Here is a 20,209-nt window from a genome sequence, read left to right on the forward strand (position 1 = left end):
CAGGATGGTGATGCAGTCGTGTGTTGTGATCGTTTTCCTATGGCTCTGCCAAAAAGCAGCATGCTTGATGTAAACCTTTGGACCAGCATAGTTATGCTACCTTCTCTTCAGTGCATCAGTGCAATGGAAATTCACTACATCCATTGCCTCCTTTCAGGCTGATGTGTGGAGCATGGGTGTCTTACTTTATGCTCTAGTGTGTGGGTTCCTACCTTTTGACGATGACAACGTCGCCCTACTTTACAAAAAGATCAAGGTGGGTTTGGCTTTTTGATGTTATTTGGAGTATGTCAGCATTGTAACCTGTCCTCTGTGTGTTGTCCCTCATTCTTCTTTTTCTTTTTTAAAGATTTGTTCCCTGAAATTGTAGCGCACATGACTCCAGATTTTTTTTTTTTATCCAGCCAAGTTATGCTGAAAATGTTTTTGAGAAACGCAAAGCTCTCGAGGCAGTAATCCTTCGCATTTCAGCTGGGCCCTTATACATTGACTATGTGGAGTATGAACCAAACACTGGTTAGAGTAACAATGACATTAATCAAAAGCTGTGACCAGAGAAGGCTATACTGCTAAGACCTGACCGCCGCTGGCACGACTAAGAAACTACAGGTTTTCCTGACGATTTTAATCCAAGTGCCAGCTAAATTAATCTATGCCCCATAAAGTTTGCATGGCATGTGGATTAATTTAGCTGGCACTTGGGCTGAAACATTTTGGCCATCTCACCCTAAGCTTACGTGTGTTCCGCACGTCACTTACCGACCACATTTTCTTTTCACCTGCAGAGAGGGGAGTACGAATGCCCAAGTTGGTTGCCCGAAGACACTGCGGAACTGCTTTCCCAAATGATGGAGGTGGATCCGAAACGAAGGATCACAATCACGGCCCTTCTCAATCACCCATGGGTTGCCAAAGGCCATAGAAAGCCCATCAGCTTTAAAAGCAACTATACGGTAAGATGGCAGTTCAGGATCTGTAGCACGTAGGTGTTGGGTGTTCTATCCCAGTGTCATGACACCATAGCATCAGGAAAGAAGTTGCTGTTCATCATCTTTCGAGCATATTAAATACCATAGTAAAGTCCGGTGTTGATGACAGTGACATTTGCCGTCATTGCATTACCGGTGGCATTACGGGCATTACAGGTAGTGGACCACGGAATAGTCCGTTCATAAATTGAGGGCGAAAACGCTGGGCTACTCCTAGTTGGTTATCAGAAATTCCATTCATTATTCGGATACCGAGGTTTATAAAACGAGGGAAAAATGCATGGAAAAAGTTTTGTTCCTCGTGCTCCTGTTCATAAAACGAGGAAATTCATAAATCGAAGGTTCATAAATCGAGGGTTGACTGTATTCTGTTCAAGAGAGACAGTAGGTTCGATTTCACATTGGATTCAGAATTTCAATCAAATACAGAATTCTTCACTTTGATATTTAAAAAATCTCAATATTTGCACAGCCCTTGTAGTAATTTGACATTTGTTGGATGGCTATGCCACCTTAGAAGCATAATATAGTAATGTGTAGTATTTTGAGGGATGAACAGTAGCTTGCCTTTCTGAAGTTATCATACTTTTCTTCAGCTTCGTCATTCCTACATTTTATTGATAATAAATTCACCAAGTACTGCACAGAATGTTGACACGGACTTCTTCTTTGCAGTTCAACAATTTTGATGATGATGCCCTCACAGAGCTTGCTATTCACTACGGCCGATCAAAGCGCTCCATAGAGGCAGAGCTTCAACAGGTACACGCGTGCAACACATTATCTACGCCAACCAACAATTCTTAGTGTCAGAACTGATACTAATTGTTCCAAGCCATCCATATATGTTCGTCCATGTCCCAAGTCAATTAAATATCCTTTGTAGAACAAGATATAAGATTTTTTTATATATAATTGTATTTATTTCTAGTGGAAGTATGACTACACGACTGCCACATACATCCTCCTGCTTTTCCGTAAGCAGAGGGGGAAAATCACGAGGCTTCACTTTCCTGAAGCTTCCCCACAGCACAGGAAGGTATGTGCAACCTACTTTGGTGCAATCTTGCAAAGAGAGCATCTTATGTGCTTCTGTGCACTTACAACTACAATTGCAATTTCAGCCCAACTGCCAGAGGGCGCTGATTTCTGACTTTACCCCTGTCGGAGGATCCCCAACCTCTCCTCTTCGCAATTCTCTTGAGAATGGACTAAATGACGCTGAACTGTTAGCTCTCGGTAGCCCAAAGAAGGAGGAAGTACCTCGGATACAAGTGCTCAACTCTAATGAAGCGAATGTGCCAACTCCAGCACCGGAAATACCAAAGCCAAAGGCTGATACAAAGGCTACCGATGTAGCACCACTTCCTTGCAAGGATGTTGTTGATGCAAATAAGGAGAACTTTGCACAACCACGCCTGCCAACTCCAAAGAGAAAGACCTACACCAGGGTTCCGCAGGATGATGCAGGTGATTTACTATTTTTGTGGGCTACTCAACTGTTTGGTAGCGGATTTAGGTGTTGGGCTAGCTATTTCTCCCTCGTGTTTAAAGGGACGGTTGCATCTGTTCCAGTTGATTTTGAAACTATACTGTCATTTTATTCCCCGTGGACCATTGACCACGGTATGGAAAATCTCATGCGAAAGAGTGGCATATTTTGAATGTTATTCGATGGAATACATGAGAAGAACAGATGGAGAATGTTGAGAATGAGAGAGCCTGAATACTAGCTCCCTCTGTGTAGGGTGAAGCAAGCTCGTCCCTAATCGTCTGATTGATTAACTGTCTTTGATGTCCCTGATTGTGTATGATTGATGCCTCTGGTTAGCTGTCTGACAGTCGCAGTAATGTTATATGCAATCACATAACGCGCACACGTATCCAGTGGGTGTCAGAGCCTTACCTCTCTATCAGGAAAACATTTTGTTTCTTCTTGACTAGTACAGACCACGACCTACTAGATTATAGCGACCACGTCATAATCGGCAAACCCAATGAGGAGCCCATTCGCATGATCCACTAGGGGCGCTACTCATTGGCCCGCGAGGTCTCCACCATGATTGGACGGTGAAAATTTGAATTTTGAACGCGCAAAAGCGGACGTACATCTACCATAGCAGACGACAGCAACAGCTCTTATGAAAACACGTAGAATTATAATAATAATAAACTTTAGAAGCAAGCATCTCTCGTGGGACACCCACTGCTTGTACAAAAATATGAAGACAAGCTAAAGTGCAGAGTACTGTAGAAATTAAGGAAGCATTAACTGAACCGACGAGTAGCGCCACCACTAGCCTCCAAATGCGGCGCTGGGAAGGGGTCCGTATGACATGGTCGCTATAATTTAGCAGGTCTTGGTACAGACATATGTAAGAAGCATTTGAGTAAGAAACAGTTTGCAATTTTTAGATTATCCTGCACCCACACAAGCCCCAGGCAAAAGTTAGTGCAAATGTTTCAAAACAATGATGAATTTCAGCAAGAATAACAGAAATAGCATGAAACAGCAGACTTCAGCAACCAATGTGATTCAATGGGGCCTTGCTCCTCATTGACCCCTTGCACACTCTCCTGAAATACGTCCGTGATGTACGAGGGGTGTTCAAGTCAAACCGGGGCTTTCCATTTTTCGCAAAAGTAAAATGAACTTACAGGCGAGAAATTAGTTTTATTTTTCAACGTAATCTCCAGCTGCACTAATGCACTTGTCCCAGTGTTTCACGAGGGCTTGGATGCCAGCAGCGTAGAAATCCTTACTGGCGCATAGCAGCCATGATCGGATGGCATTCTTGACCTCGTCGTCGTAGCTGAAGTGGCGGCCCCCAAGGAATGCCTTCAGTGGCCCGAAGAGATGGAAATCGCTGGGGGCGAGGTCTGGACTGTAAGGGGGTTGTGGCAGCAACTCCCAGCCAAGTTCCTGTAAGGTGCGTGTCGTGAGATGCGCGGTATGGGGGCGTGCATTTCCTGTAGGAGGAGGACTCTTTGGTGATGAGGCACGGCCGCTTTTGCTTCAGCGCCTTATGCACATTCCTGAGAACCTGGCAGTAATATGCACTATTGATGATGGTACCACTGGGCAGAAAATCAACATGAACAACGCCAGCCTTGTCCCAGAAAACCGTGGCCATGACCTTACCCGCAGGCGGGGTGCTTCGGCACTGCTTCGTGGCGCTTCCTACACTGATGTACGGCCGTCTCGGAACCGTTTGCACCACTCAAACGCTTTGCTGCGGCTAAGTGTATCGTGGCCATACTGAGCCTGAAGTCTTCTGTGAATTTCAGATGACTTTACGCCTTCATTCACGAGAAACTTTATGACAATTCACTGTTCGATGTGCGCGCTTACCTCGTTGTCGGCCATCTTGTCCAGCACGTGTCTTCTGTTTTGCACAAACTTTGGACCACCACGTGGTGAACGCGGAGACCTGTCGCGTGTGAAAATTACGAAAACGAAGTAGCGCGAGCCATTTGTACACTTAGAGGACAGAGAGTCCCGGTTCGACTTGAACACCCCTCGTACTTAGCTAATGCCACACCATGCACCCATAGAGTATCTCAATACAGGATATGACTGTTGTCACGACGATGTGCTCGCTTTTGGGAACTGAGACCAATGTGTCTCGGTGAAAGCTCCCTGATGAAAGCACATGATGCTCTCGCCCGGCAGCTGTTGCGTTTCGGTGTACAAACAGTCTGACCACAACAGAGACAGTATTTTGTAGCTGCACGTATCTTGCAGAGATTGATCATTTTCTTCTGTAGTCAATAACACGAATCCGACAAGGAGCTCTGATTACAAGTTTTCTTTGTGTGGCTTTTACCTCTTTCCTCTTCCTCAACCTCGAAACAAGTCGGCCAGACAGCTTTATGTAGTGTTGGGACGTAAGTCAGTTGCAAAAGTAGAAATTCTCGTGAGGGCTTAATTTTCGCGAATGTCGCGATCAAATCGCGCGATCGACTCGCGAAATTAAGGTTCCGCGAAATATATGTAGCGGGGATGATAAAGTATGAGCACTGGAATTCGCGACGATGTGAGCTCCACAAAACAAGTTAACTTACTTTGACGACCTTTGTTCCCACAAATTTGTTCTTGTTAAACATTTCTATAATTGAAGCACCACTTCAACATCAGTAGACCGTATCACTTGGTATTGCACATACCTTCTTTCACAAAACCAGCACATGTCATTGTCACGGGATTGGAGTTCACGGCAAGCCTCTATAAGCCAGCCGGCATGTAGATGCCTCATGAACCCCCGATCTCCCTGATCGGTGGTTTGAAGCTAGGGGAGAAGCTAGGGGCGAACAAGGTCGCGCCCGAAAGCCACGGTCTTGAGGGGATTACGATGGTCCCTGAAAGGGACGCGACCTTCGGCCCTACTTTTCTTTCAATAGGAGGCAGCGAACAAGTGCCCATTCGTGGAACCCAGCCCTCACTTCCGATTTGTTTCGGTTTCTGTCTGTCTACCAAAGTCATGATGACGTTTCTCGGGTAGAGGTCTATTAAGGTCCCGCAAAATATTCCCGAAACGTGCTTCCACACGAATTCGCGAATTATTAAGAGCGCGAAATTAACCACTTTTATGGTACTTGTAACTAGGTACAGTAGCAGCAACTAGATACTGTGTAGCTACGTACGAGATGGCACTGCTAGTTCCGAGTCATTACCTACTGGGTAACTGTAGTTACTCTAACAATAGCTGGTTGTAGTACGTGTATCTAGTTATTTCTATCCCTAAAGTAACTTGCTATTTTCTTGGTCTACATGTTGCCAACCGGTAGTCATTGCCGGCATATAAATCAAATGGTAATGCGAAGCTTACAGGCTACAAATCGGTACATTTATTTTCCTTCAAACCCGTTTGTGCTGGATCTAACTGCGTCGGCAGTCATCGTTCCTTCCGCAACCGACGTGCATTGCAAATCAGACGAGCTTGAAAGCTGCATTTTCATTCTACTTCAATCGTCCTTCATCGTCCTTCATCCTCTATCCAACTTCGTCGGCAGTCATCGTTCCTTTCGCAACGGACATGCATTGCAAATCAGACGAGCTTATAAGTTGCATTTTCATTCTACTTCAATTGTCCCTTATCCTCTATCCAACTTCATCGTCTTCGTTCCTTCGGCAACGGACGTGCATTGCAAATCAGACGAGCTTGGAAGCTGCATTTTCATTCTACTTCAATTGTCCCTTATCCTCTATCCAACTTCATCGTCTTCGTTCCTTCGGCAACGGACGTGCATTGCAAATCAGACGAGCTTGGAAGCTGCATTTCCATTCTACTTCAATTGTCCCTTATCCTCTATCCAACTTCATCGTCTTCGTTCCTTCGGCAACGGACGTGCATTGCAAATCAGACGAGCTTGGAAGCTGCATTTTCATTCTACTTCAATTGTCCCTTATCCTCTATCCAACTTCATCGTCTTCGTTCCTTCGGCAACGGACGTGCATTGCAAATCAGACGAGCTTGGAAGCTGCATTTCCATTCTACTTCAATCGTCCTTCACCCTCTATCCAACTTCATCGGCAGTCATCGTTCCTTCCACAACGGACGTGCATTGCAAATCAGACGAGCTTGGACGCTGCATTTTCATTCTACTTCAATCGTCCTTCACCCTCTATCCAACTTCATCGGCAGTCATCGTTCCTTCCACAACGGACGTGCATTGCAAATCAGACGAGCTTGGACGCTGCATTTTCATTCTACTTCAATCGTCCTTCACCCTCTATCCAACTTCATCGGCAGTCATCGTTCCTTCCACAACGGACGTGCATTGCAAATCAGACGAGCTTGGACGCTGCATTTTCATTCTACTTCAATCGTCCTTCACCCTCTATCCAACTTCATCGGCAGTCATCGTTCCTTCCACAACGGACGTGCATTGCAAATCAGACGAGCTTGGACGCTGCATTTTCATTCTACTTCAATCGTCCTTCACCCTCTATCCAGCTTCATCGGCAGTCATCGTTCCTCCCACAACGGACGTGCATTGCAAATCAGACGAGCTTGGACGCTGCATTTTCATTCTACTTCAATCGTCCTTCACCCTCTATCCAGCTTCATCGGCAGTCATCGTTCCTCCCACAACGGACGTGCATTGCAAATCAGACGAGCTTGGACGCTGCATTTTCATTCTACTTCAATCGTCCTTCACCCTCTATCCAACTTCATCGTCAGTCTTCGTTCCTTTCGCAACGGACATGCATTGCAAATCAGACGAGCTTGGACGCTGCATTTTCATTCTACTTCAATCGTCCTTCATCCTCTATCCAACTTCATCGTCAGTCTTCGTTCCTTCCACAACGGACGTGCATTGCAAATCAGACGAGCTTGGACGCTGCATTTTCATTCTACTTCAATCGTCCTTCACCCTCTATCCAGCTTCATCGGCAGTCATCGTTCCTTCCACAACGGACGTGCATTGCAAATCAGACGAGCTTGGACGCTGCATTTTCATTCTACTTCAATCGTCCTTCACCCTCTATCCAACTTCATCGTCAGTCTTCGTTCCTTTCGCAACGGACATGCATTGCAAATCAGACGAGCTTGGACGCTGCATTTTCATTCTACTTCAATCGTCCTTCATCCTCTATCCAACTTCATCGTCAGTCTTCGTTCCTTCCACAACGGACGTGCATTGCAAATCAGACGAGCTTGGACGCTGCATTTTCATTCTACTTCAATCGTCCTTCATCCTCTATCCAACTTCATCGGCTATAATGCGAGATGTACAAACCTCGTAATCAAAACAATGCAATTGGCGGTATTGCGAAGGGGAGTTTAGACGTTACTGTTCACACTGAAGCAGTGACTGCTGTGAGCAAGGCAGCTTCAGCCCCGTTGACGGCTCTGCATTTTCTCATTTCCCATTAGTACGTACTTTGCAGTGCGAGGATTGAACCACCTTGGGAACATCACAGGTATGCAAGGTGCTCTGTCTGCATTATGTAATTCCTATGCACGGCATGTCAGCACTGGTAAGCTGTTAAGTCTGCGGGCAACCGTCATAGTGAAATGGTTAGGAAAAGCAAAAAAAAAAAAAAGTGCATGTGCGCATGTTAAAGTGTGAAATCATGTGACCATGTAAAAAGCGGCTCTTTAACGCACGTTTTTATTTTCAGAATATACTTCCTATAGTGCATGCACTCCTCGACAGTTTGTAGTGGATAGCTTCACAGTCGAAATGCTATCAATCACAATAACTCCGAGACCAACAAGAAGTTAAGCAAACTTTTCCCCATGAAGGGTGATAGTGCGGCGGAGTATCCTTTACAGGCAACCGCGCGCTGCCGCTGCTGCATGTGGGGATATCATATTGTTTACGCTTTCTTAGAAACGCACCTGAGGGATTCACATAGGCTTCTCGAAGGTTTCGCATACGTGGGTACAGTTTTTCGCTCTTGTGTGTGTGATTCGGTTCATGACGGACGCACATTTAGTTGTTTTTCATCTTCCCTAGTCATTGTAGCTGTGATTCCGTATACTACATTATGTTCGTTCTAGCAATATCCTCGATGCACATTTCTTTAACGTCGCAATTTCGCATTTGTTTAGTTCCACCAGGGCGTCTCTCTGATGCTTCCGAACAAACCGTCTGACCCCGTCATCATTCGCTGAGCACAGGATGAACGCTTTCACGAAGCGTCCCTATCAAATGAGCCACAACCAGCTGAATCCTCATTGCTTTGTTTTGTTTGATGCCATTGTCCTGAGTGGGACCACCCTTCCGTACGAAGGCATAATCTAAGTGCCCTGTCGCTTTTTAAGTTAGGCTCGTAGTGGTTACAAGACAAAGGACCTGCGCATGAAATATGGCAACTGTGGTGTGCAACGGAAGTTTGTTTTCGGAAGCAGGGCTCTGTCTCTCTCTCTCTCACTTTCATGCATCTCCTAGAAGACTGCGTGTTGCGTACACAAGGCCTTGTGGCACCACTCCCCCTCCATTCCATTTTGCCTTTTGTTGTGGCGATTACCTCGGGTATTGCTACGAACTTTCCTTTTCACATTGCTCATAAAAAAGTTTCACCAGGCTTCCGATTCAGAGAAAATTGAACACTCAGCATTTGAAGCTGCAATTCAATTTTCCTGTTCCACTGCTCTATAAGAAGTTTTCGTACGTACGAGTACTTACATGCGATTTCGAAACGTAAGAGAAAGTTGAAAACAAGAGTACACAATGAAGAGATGTGTGTCGAGACTGCTGATTAATTGCCCATCGGAACAGAGTTACACGAGGCTTCAATTAAGAAAAAAGTGTTATTCTTATAAAAGTTTACTATGCTTATCTATTTATATAGTGATATATAACACTAATGATGATAAGATTGATATTGATATGAGACTAATAGATTGATTGATATAATAACAACGCTTTTTATTACGTGCCCAAGAACAGCCTCGATGGCTTTGTTGTTGGCGCACGCTCACAAAGTTCTACATAATGCCGAAAACGACAGATACCCAGTAAATGGAGAACATACTGACAGCTTACGTAATACACACGTAGGTCACAGAACATACATACAATAATGTTGGTGGATAGATCGCTTACATCTAAAACTACAGGCATATAAGACTGAAGGTGATATGACTCTTTATTATAATTTATACTATTGAGCAGTTACGCTAATGGTTGTAGTTTTGTCTAGCGCAGATTTCGTTTTCTAGTTCACATTAAAATATGACATCTAAGTCATCTGTTCTTTGTAGAAATGTTCGGATAAAGATCATCCTGCATAGCGTGTGTGCTTCTGTTTCTTCCAGTGCTAAGGAGCGTCAACAATGGACCTGCTACGCCCACCGCGAAGAACGCAACACCTGACAGAGTCCGGTAAGCAAATTTGGTACATTCCGCGAAAAACAAGTGCAGCTCACCACAGCGAGAATAGCTTCTAAGCGGGATGGACAATTTTCGGCTAATCCCGCAATGCCTGGCTTGTTTGTTGCTCATCTTGTGGTCTGTCTGGAGACAATATGTTGGTCAAACAACGTAAATTCACGCGCGCGCGCGTGTTTGTTAATCGGCAGTAATTTAACATAAACGGAAATTTATATCGTACGCGGTGCTCACACGTTCTACAACGGGGACCACTCCGGAACCGCGTACATACACATGTACTAAATTAGTCGTCGACATAACATCACTGCCTTCTCGATGGCAGTTAGCAATAGCAGTGTTGTTTGTTCCTGCATAGGTTTTGTAACGGTACGAAATCGTATACGTTTCAGAGAGGTCCGGCGGGACTGTGATCTTATTTCCATACACCCATCTATCTGATTATTATTATTTATTTATTTTATTTATTAATTATTTTTTTACTTACGTGGCTCAACCGTGGGACCTACGTCTCGAAAAACGGAAGGGTCCTTATGTTTCCTTACCGAAAGTGCCTCAGCGCACGAATAACACGGCACGGCACTCTGAGTCGTCTGGGCTGTGTCGTGTTTTTTGTCGGCTTTTTTTTTTTTTTTTTTTTTTACTACGGCGTTTTTCCCCCAATACCATGTTATCGGAGCCTCATGCCATGTGTTAGGGCACCTTCAGCTGTTTGATAGCGAATATGTTTCGCGATAGACACCAGAGAATAAGACCAACGACTAGGACTGTGTATAGTCGTTTCCGTATATGTCTTTATACGTAAATACTATTCGTTTTTATGATGTGTGCTTACGTGGAACCCTTTATCGTTCGCGACCGCAATGACCAAACTTGTAGACACTCTGCCAATCTTTTGCCGCGTTTTGTGTCCTCTTTGACGTGAAAGTTATTGTGTTTGCAGTGCCAAAATATATGAAGGACAGTTTCGTAGTGCGGCTATACAGCAACAAAACCGCGGAGTATGCTGGCAGAATGAAAGCGGATCAGGCCCTTAATTTAACAGCTCGATGCGCGCCTAGATTGAAGTTGAGGCCGGGACCGGTTGTGGCTGTCGCCACGGCGCCTTTCCGGCCATCAGCTCACCAAAGCCACGTTCGCACGCCTCAAGAGAGGGCTTGTTTGGAAATAAAGGCAAAATTTTTCGCGGGCGAAAGTCCCACTTCGGAATTAAAGGGGGAACGCGGCGATTTTACGTTCAAAATTCTTTCGGAAGGCGCAGGTTGATCGGCATGCTGTACAAATGGCGTTTCGCAATCATGCATGGCACTCTTTTGGGGCCAAATTGTGGACAACGCATCTAGCTTCTTAGTTAGTAAAAGGGGTCTTTCCGAACGGTGATGCATGCTCTTCAAAAAGTGGGTGATACGCATCGCGCCCGCCGCTGCTACTCTCACACGTTCTTAAACTACAGATTTAGATGTGATTCCCCTCTATAAAATGAGTAAGAACATGGTTGATTTCGAGAAACCATTTTCTGGCGAGCAACGCTAAAGCTACAAGCACGAGAATACACCGAGGGTGAGCTGTGCTCTCTTGACTGCGGCATGTGCTACAGTTGTTTTATTTCGCTTTTTTCTGTTTTTCTTTTCTTTTTCTTTTCTTTTTCTGTTCTTTTTCTTTTCTTTTTCTGTTCTTTTTCTTTCCTTTTTCTTTTCTTTTTTTTCGGGGGGGGGGGGGGTCTCAAAAAAAGGTTCTCAAGACGTCTGAGGAATTCTAGACGATCATGTCACATCAGTGACGAATCTGGGATCATTGGGCCGGGACTGCGTGAGTACAGCTCTGAGCAAAGCTGTATTAATGCCAAGCTGAGTATTCAGCATTTGCCTGTTGTAACTGTTGTGCGGAAAGGAAAGGATTCCTGATGACGTGCTAAATCCACAAGTATGGTACACATCGAAGACACTGCTCGTCTTCATTATACTTAAGGTTATAAACGTGGACGTGCCATATGAACGAACACATTCGCAACTTACATTCAGGAGCTTAGGGAGAGGGCACGCAAAAAAAAAAAAAACAAAAATTGTCCCATGCAAAAAAAAAAAAAAAAAAACTTCTAGAGTATACTTCTTCTCGTGCTGTATCGTCTTCTTTTTCACCCAAACTTTTCTACGTCCCAACCTAGATATGAGGGACGCCGGCGTTGGATCCGGAACACTAGCTCCGATGCCATCGCGCTTTTTTTTTTTTCTCCCCTTCTTATTTTCATTATTTGCATACGAATGCCGCTATGTCGTCATGTATGCAAATCGTCCCTTCCTTCCACCGAGAAAAATGCAAAACAACCAGCGAAAAAAGTACGCGCGCGCGCGTAGTGATTCAGAATGCAGGAACTTATGACGGCTCGATGGGCGTACACACGAGTGTGGCGTGCTTTTGAAAAGCATCAAAATGATTACGAAAACTGCCTTCGAAACTGTCATATGGCTCGCATTCGATGGCTATGGGAGGCCATTCGATGTGTCAAACAACAGCCCGTGATGGGAAACGCGTACTTTTTTTATGAGGGCATAGCAGTTTCAAAAAAACGTTATATTCCTGCTGCCGCATATGTTCTTTGACTGATTTTTCTTATGACACTCGTTTGGAGGGATATGGCGAAATTTTTTCGTCGCGCGAAGATACTTAGCATTAGCCAGTGGTGAGATCGGATGCTTGTATGTTGGTGCGGTGGCAATGATGGAGATTGATGGGAAAATAGGGGTTGCTGGGGAAGGTTGTTCCTTCGAGGGAGCAGACGGTATATTGATACTTTTTTTTTTCGCCTCTTGTTTTAATTTTATGTACTGTAGGAAAGAATGTATATAGTAAGGCTGTGCGGGGGGCACACATTACTGGCTGATGTTGCTGCACGTGGTTTGTGTTTGCCGGCGTTTGAAATGGCAGAAATCCTCTGACCACACGTGAAGTAGGCTGCTTGTGAAGCGGGCAGGAATGTACGTAAGATGACTTTGGTGTCTTGCTTCTATACAGTTTGGCTACTTTCGATGATCTGGAGGTTCATGTTTTGGTATGATCAATACATCAAATATGAACGAGGACATGGTTCCCACTGGTCCTTGAAACCTTGAATACCCTGAATACCCTGGAATTTTTCATAGTCCTTGGATACCCTTGACTTTGCATCTTTTTCTTGTTCTCGTGATGCTGTTAGTGCAAATTCCGCATATCCGGAGTCAGAACTATTGTTTCGAAACCTCGGGAGTTAGCATGCACTCTTTCTAATAGGAGTCGGCAGCAACAAATTAACGGCGCTGTCCGTTATATTAATCAATTTTCCTTACCGTCCCATGGTCTTCAGCATTCAGGAGTCTTCAGTCACATTTTTGAACGGATCGCTCTAGTGCAGTCCCCATGTATTCTGTCATGTGATCCCTGTAGCTTATAAATATTGTTGTGAAATCTTGGAGGCCTGGTCGTAAACTGTGTTTTACATCCTAGACAAAATGACTGCTGATCCTTTAAAGGTCCTTGAAGGACCCTTGAATTTTTGTTCCAAAATTCCTTGGGAACCATGGAGCAGACTTCGTCCGTCTGTGGTTAATGTTTTCTGTTCCTATATCGACGTGATCTTTTTGTACTGGTAATTGTTGTTAATACCCCAATGCCTTGGGATCATCGAGATCAGAAAGCTCTGTGTAACAACTGTTTAGTTCGCTGTTCACCATTCGGTTGCCGAACACGATCTTCCTTCTCTTCTTCTTTTTTTTTTCTTCTGTCTACGTCTTTTGTTCTCATAGGGTCACGAATACTTTGCATCGAAATGTGCGAAAGCATATAGGAAAAGTCGCAATCTTGTGATGTAATATTTCCTCGTCGGTTTTGGGGGAAGGCACAGGACAAAACACGAAGTTCTGTCTTGTGCACTTCGAGTCTTGTCTAGTGTCTTTCCTAGAATTCGAATCTACATCAGCTCACTGGCATACAATTTTTATGTGCAATGGCGTATTTTACGAAACGCTGTCTTCCATTATCATACTGGCCTGATCCTGTTAGCCTATCTCTTTGGTTCCCGCTCCCGATATTTGCGGGAAAAGGCCCATAAATATCCTTTTTTGTCAACTGTGAGACTCCCTTCTTTTCACACTGTTACGCTATATTCCTGGAACTTGTCGTTCAAGAAGGGCGCTGTATTAATGCGTACTGTACATGAACAACAAAACTCCACATTTATATTTGCATTTTGACAATAAATTCCGATAAGCACCCCTTAAAAGTAACAAGAAGACTACCTTTCTCGCTAGTTCAACACTGTCTATTAAAAGCAGTACTGTTCACACAAAATTTACACTGTGAACCCTATATACCTCGGTGTCGGATCATCAGCCATGCGTGAGGTGCTCACGAAGCGCGTGGCGTACGGGCTTCAACGTACTCGTTTTTCTCAGCTCATTATTCGGAGGAATGTTGACGAACAGAGTCGACTCTGAACACGACTTAACTGAATATAGAAACGCCTGGACACGTTCCTTTTGCGCTTGCTCGGTTACCGCCTCACTTACAGAACAGTACGCGGCATGCGCTGTAACCGGCCGACCGCAATAATTAAACGTCATTGGCGTAATTGAAAGGAATTCTTCTTCCCTGTTGGAAGGATTGAAAAGATGCCTTCTTGCACAGTTGCGGTGTTTCGGGTGAGCGATTGAGCGGCCCGTGCGTAGTCCGTTTTAGTTTTCTTCACGGAAGATGATGTTTCCGTCTCCGAGATGGATAGATGGTTTACTGCCCAAGAGATGGCGTGGCACGCTGGCGGCGGACGCTGCGCACCCACCGCCACAGTTTGTGCATGCCGTGCGTAGTTCATTTGGCCTGCCTTATTCTGCTGTTTGTGGTGGAAAACACGAGTAATTAAATAGCTGTAATTCACGGCCGGGTGGTATACAGGACAATATTCTACTTAATCAGCCATTATCAAAGTAGCTGCCGTCGATGCTTTCAGCGTGTGTCGGGCACAGCAATCTGGGTTTTTAGCTTCTTAGAAGGTGTGTTACCTAACTTCATTTAACCTTTGCGCGTGTTTAATATTTTAGTGCATAGTCCGGATCTATGGTAACATGGATGGCCGGTACTTCCGGAGAATGTTGTACCCATGCTTGTACATAGGGTTCTTCTGCCTGCACCTCACAATTACTTCATTAAAGATGAAATGTTCGTCAGAACGCCTCGGGTGCTATACTCGTTATTGACCGTACTATTAACTTAAGCCTTCGACCTCGCTTGAGGCCGACGAACTGAGCTGAAATAATGTAATTTTTTCCGTTTTGGTGCTGCTTCATATATTCATAATAATATTAATATGGTCCAGAGCTTTTTCATGCGAAATCCTTCCGATTATGTGGAAAGATTTTCTTTCTCTCTTTGTTGTTGTTGTTTTCTTTTTCATAATAAGCAGAAAATATTTTCTGCTTCAAAAATGATCGTGTTCCTTACGGATGCGTCTGGTCGTCGTGCCCACGAATAGATTTAGCGCGTGACCTTTGACATGTCCATATTGTTCAGAATCCCTTTCGTCATGCACGATTGACTGACCCCTACGGCGCGAACCACTCTCTCGTCAAGACCTCTTTACATGAGACGGACGCCACAGTTTCCGAACCGCGGACGAGGCTGAATAGAGCCCGCAGCCAAAAAAAAAAAAAAAAATGAGGAAAACGCGTAGTAATTAAAAGCCTAATCTATTATGGGAGCCCACAACCACTCGTTCCTGACCACGAAATTTGGATTGAAAGACTGTGGACAGTGACGAACCTTCGTGAGCGAACTATATAAGCTGGCGCGTCGTTTGCATTTTTGGGTTCTCCGAGAAAATGTGGGAGGTTTTTGCGGTGCGGAGGGTTGAAAGGTCAAGCGTTCTCATTTCGCGCTTGGCTGCCTGCCGTCTTACGCTTCATCGCCCATTATTACGGCGGCGCTAAAAAGTCTCGGAGCCTGCTTAATTTCCGTTGAGCTATACGACTTTATTCGATTACGGTCGAAGGAAGGATAAATGTTGAAGAATGGCCGCTCGTGCCGTATGACAGGTATGCGGAAGAAGATGAAGAAGTAACCATCCCCTCTTTGGGCTCATAATGAACTGCATCGTATAAGGCCCCTCTCCACTTGTACTTTTTTGTACACTATGAGAAGATGAAAAAAAAAAAGGACTAATTTAAGTCCCTTTCAGGACATTTTTTTGCGCTGCAACAAAAATCAGTCCCTTTCGGGACTAAATTCGTGTCAGAATGAGGACTGCATTTCGCGCTCTGTTCAAACTACCTTATAGGTAATATACTTCATGTGCATGAATGAAAATACTTCGAATCAAACCGTCAGCCGTGATATGTCGAGTGATATAAAATCTTGCGACTTGCATAGGGCACAATTTCGCGAGAAAGAACCGCTAACTATTTCTTCCTCCGTGTGGGTGGAAAATTGCTAAGTTAGCTAAGTTATATATTCACCCTTTCACTGTTTCCAAACAGAAGGCACAACCGGAAGTTGTCTAGGGTTCCCAGCGTCAGCGGCTACATGTGGCGCCAGGCCGTGTCACTCATTTCAGTTAAACCCTTTCACTGTTTACAAATAGGGAAAATGTTTAACTCAAATGAGTGACAGGGCATGGCGCCACATGCAGCCGCTGACGCTGGAAACCCTAGACAACTTCCGGTTGCGCCTTCTCTTTGGAAACAGTGAAAGAGTGAATGGCCCTATTTCATGAAATTCACGAAGAGCACATATTTCTGTAGACCATTCAGGAGACCGTTTGCGAAGTGTCGTTACTATAGAGCGCGGATAAATATACACTGAGAACTCCTGAAATATGCATGCAACTGTGCGCTAAAAATATTTGAAACATGCAGTAAAACCCCTCAATATATGCAGTGTTTTTCCTAGTTCTTGGCAAGAAAACATGGCATCGAATGCATATTTGATCATATTTACGGTAGGACTGCGGGTAATTTCGGCCACCTGCACAGTCTGGGTGGAAACAGACGTCTGATTGGTGATCTGATGGTGATCGTGATTGGTCATTAATGACGTCTGACTTTTATTGGAAGCTGTTTGAAACAGTTTAGTGTTGAGTGCTTACAGGGGCGAACGCCGTCCGTCTTCGTAAAGGTATAGTTATATAAAGGTAAAAGAAGTGTAGCCCGTCGGACTGGGCCGTGCACGCGCAGGGGAGCCTCGCGTGCCGTTGTAAAAAGAAATCTCGAATATGTGTCGGTATCGTGCGGTTCGCTCTGCTTTGATGCTGGATCTATTTCACACAGTGGGGCAGCCAACGTGTGGGGCTATACATTGTTTCGACCGAGATCTCGCGAAAGAAGACGCAAAGCCTTCCCGAAACCAGCAAAACCTGCACCTGGCCATCTGGAATCATGGCAAAATATGCACTATTCATGCAAATATGCCATATCGTTCCAGATATATATTTATGTGCATTGTATAGTCTGTCATGATCTGTCCCAAACAATGTCGAAAAACATCTTTTCGTCGTCCACGTACGAAACCATGCGAGAAAAAGCATGAAAATCCGCAGTCCTGGTGAGTAAATTTCGGGGTTAATGGACTAAAATTGGAAGTAATTTCAATCTAGGGGACTACAAGTTGCTATGACTCCCCGTTTTCTGCTCGGCTACCTAATCGGTTATGGATGAGACAATATTATCTGTAACCAAATGTGAACAACTGAACGTACATGGCACTTAATAAAAGACGGCGCATGATGGAAAGAAGTGATTGTTCCGAGGGTGTAGAACACGTGAGCCGGCACAACTCTGAATGTGCCCGCGGACATGAAAGATTGAAATGTGGCAGTTGTCAAAAAAGCCAGAACAGCGCCGGTAATCGATCCACGCACCTCTCCATTGCCGGACGCAGACCACTACGCTACGCTGGCGACGGTCTTTCGACGACTTGCGCCATCCTTATAGTACTACGTTACATGGGAATACAGCGCGATTGCGTTACTTTACGCTAACTGACGGTCACTCAAATCACGTCACGTGATCCCTTGCGGGCGGCTTCATAGAAAAGAGGGGATGTGACATTAAAACTGAGGCCACCCTGTAGGACATCGAAGTGAAAAGTGCACATGCGTAAGACATCAGCCCCGCCCGTCCTCCGGTTTCGTTTCTAAAATTGGGCGCGCACACTTCCAGAATTTCAGATGCAGCAGATCCTCTCGCGTTCGAGATGCTGAAGACCTGAAGCTTATGGCGCAAACGGGTTCACGCATTCACGACCCATAATGAACGGCCTGGTAAATATACTTTATACGCGGGAGGAATGCTATTATATACAGTGAACCCTCGTTATTATGACCATGGTCGTTCCCGAAAATTTTGGTCATAATGCGGAATTGTCATATTAACGGGGGTATTTGCAGAGGTTTCACAGCAATGTTCCCCAAGACTACGGTCGTAAAGCGCGTATGTCAGATTACCGGGGGTCATATTAACGAGGGTTCACTGTAGTAGTAGTATAATGAGGACAACCAGCGTAGCGGGGAAGCCGAACTGCAGGGAAAGAGAAAATAACGGGAGGCGAAGGGTGTATATGATTATTGTAAAGGAATAGCACAAGTACCATAATCATAGCACAATAGTGTCATAATCACAAAATAAAGTTGTTGTTGTAGTTTGTTCATTTAACGAGGCTCTCGAGGCATCGAATCACTCATTATGGAAAGGTAGAAAAGTGTATCTATGGTTCTGTTTGGGCCACTGTGCTATGGCATTCATGGATGTATACGCGTTAGTTTCCTAATTTCGTCTCTCTTTTCGAGAGACGAAATTGGGAAATCTTGTCGCGGAGGCCCATGTTGGTAGGATTTTATTTTCGTTGTTAATGCGGAATGAAGAGTAAAAATTGTTTCGTAAACATGTCTCAAAATCCGTCTGCTGTGGGGCGCCTTATCGGCGGTAGAAAAACTCGGCAGCACAAGGTGAGTTTTATTGTGTCCTAGCTGAGTACGCTATGTGATCCGTAAAATATTTACCGTGACAGCAAGCTTGACTTCTGTCTTTTTCTCGCTTACTTCGAAGGTTAATGTTATTGCAATTCGCATCTTAACGGTCCTTCCGACCGTTTGTGAGTGCTCAATAAAATGGGTTTATATTACTATCACCAGTGCAGAAGCCACCAGACGGAATCGATGTCGTATGTCGATGCCCTAGCATGACTCCATGAGAAGACAAGAGTCATCCTGGGTGTTCTCTTTCTTATTTTCAGTCAAGAAGTGTTATAGTTTACTTATGGTTGAGGCATATTTTCGTGTGCAGGATGCTATGGGGAGAGGCGGAATACGCGCACAGTCCGCTGCGAACCCCTGATCGTCCCCGTCGGCCCGCGGGTGGAGTGTTCTGTGGACGGACTGGTTCGGCGAAGCGGGTCTTCGGTAGCATCGAAAAGGGCCTCGACCGGGTCCGTACGATGCTTACACCGAGGAAGCGAGCGGGCTCGCAATTTGGCTCTCAAGAAGGACCGCGGACAGTCAAGGTGAGCGGTTTCTTCTTTTTAACAGAGAGAGAGCTTCGCGCAGTGCGCAGAACCACCAACGCTATCTGTTACGTACGCTATCGCCTTTGCGTATACGATGTACTAAAACTCTCTATTGTTATGTTTCCGGAACCGTTATCGTGCACACATTCAGATCTACTACAACTCGCTACTTACAACCAGAGCCCAAAGTGATTTTTGTGTCCGCATCTTCAGGCCAAACATAAGTCTGGCCAATTTTAGCAAATTTCACTAGATCGGGAGGTGTCCACGATAACGGCTCCGAAAATATAATTAGCCAATCACCCTGTTCCTTGGAAGCAGGTGACATCACATTGCAAAGCTTAGATTTGATAACTTGTTTTGTCGTATCATTTTCAGAGTGTTCTCCCGATGTACTGAAGCTGGCGTCTTGTATATCGTTTTATTTGTTTGTTTCGCGAAAGTGAACTGGGTTAAGACATCAGAATGCGGCTTGTGCGGCGACGTCACGTTTGGTCACGTGACACGGGAAAACATAGTCAGAGTAGGAGGGCATGCCGTTAGTTCTTGCGGTATGCGTACAGTTACGAGGGGATATTGTAAAAACACACGCTGTTGGCGCAGTATGACGCCTGTGACGTGTCCCCATGGTTTCCCGAGTCACGTGACTCAAAGGCTGCGCGTGACGTCATCTGCACCAGCCTTATTCATGTTTGTCTGTCACGGACGTTCAGGGGGCTCTGCTTGCCCGTGGCAATGACTTGGAAACTGGCAGGCACAAAAGTGTGAGGGAGGGCGTCAACGTGTACACCTGTGAATGAAGGAAGAGAGGAAAAAAAGTCATAGCGATCATATACAGACACGGACGTCAGGTT

The 20,209-nt window shown here is 45.0% G+C and overlaps 1 protein-coding gene across 4 annotated transcripts in view; it reads left to right on the top strand.

Annotated features, from left to right (window-relative positions):
* The window catches only part of LOC135368443 (maternal embryonic leucine zipper kinase-like), a 51,736-nt gene that overhangs the window by 6,150 nt on the left and 25,377 nt on the right, over positions 1 to 20,209 (top strand). For all 4 annotated transcript variants that reach the window (XM_064601702.1, XM_064601701.1, XM_064601700.1 and 1 more), the window contains 7 exons: positions 158 to 256; positions 786 to 953; positions 1,665 to 1,751; positions 1,921 to 2,028; positions 2,114 to 2,459; positions 9,761 to 9,827; positions 19,136 to 19,352. In XM_064601702.1, coding sequence (XP_064457772.1) covers positions 158 to 256; positions 786 to 953; positions 1,665 to 1,751; positions 1,921 to 2,028; positions 2,114 to 2,459; positions 9,761 to 9,827; positions 19,136 to 19,352 — 1,092 coding nt within the window. The remainder of the gene's footprint in view (positions 1 to 157; positions 257 to 785; positions 954 to 1,664; positions 1,752 to 1,920; positions 2,029 to 2,113; positions 2,460 to 9,760; positions 9,828 to 19,135; positions 19,353 to 20,209) is intronic.

The sequence above is a fragment of the Ornithodoros turicata genome, chromosome 9 (genome assembly GCF_037126465.1).
Source record: "Ornithodoros turicata isolate Travis chromosome 9, ASM3712646v1, whole genome shotgun sequence".
NCBI lineage: Eukaryota > Metazoa > Arthropoda > Arachnida > Ixodida > Argasidae > Ornithodoros > Ornithodoros turicata.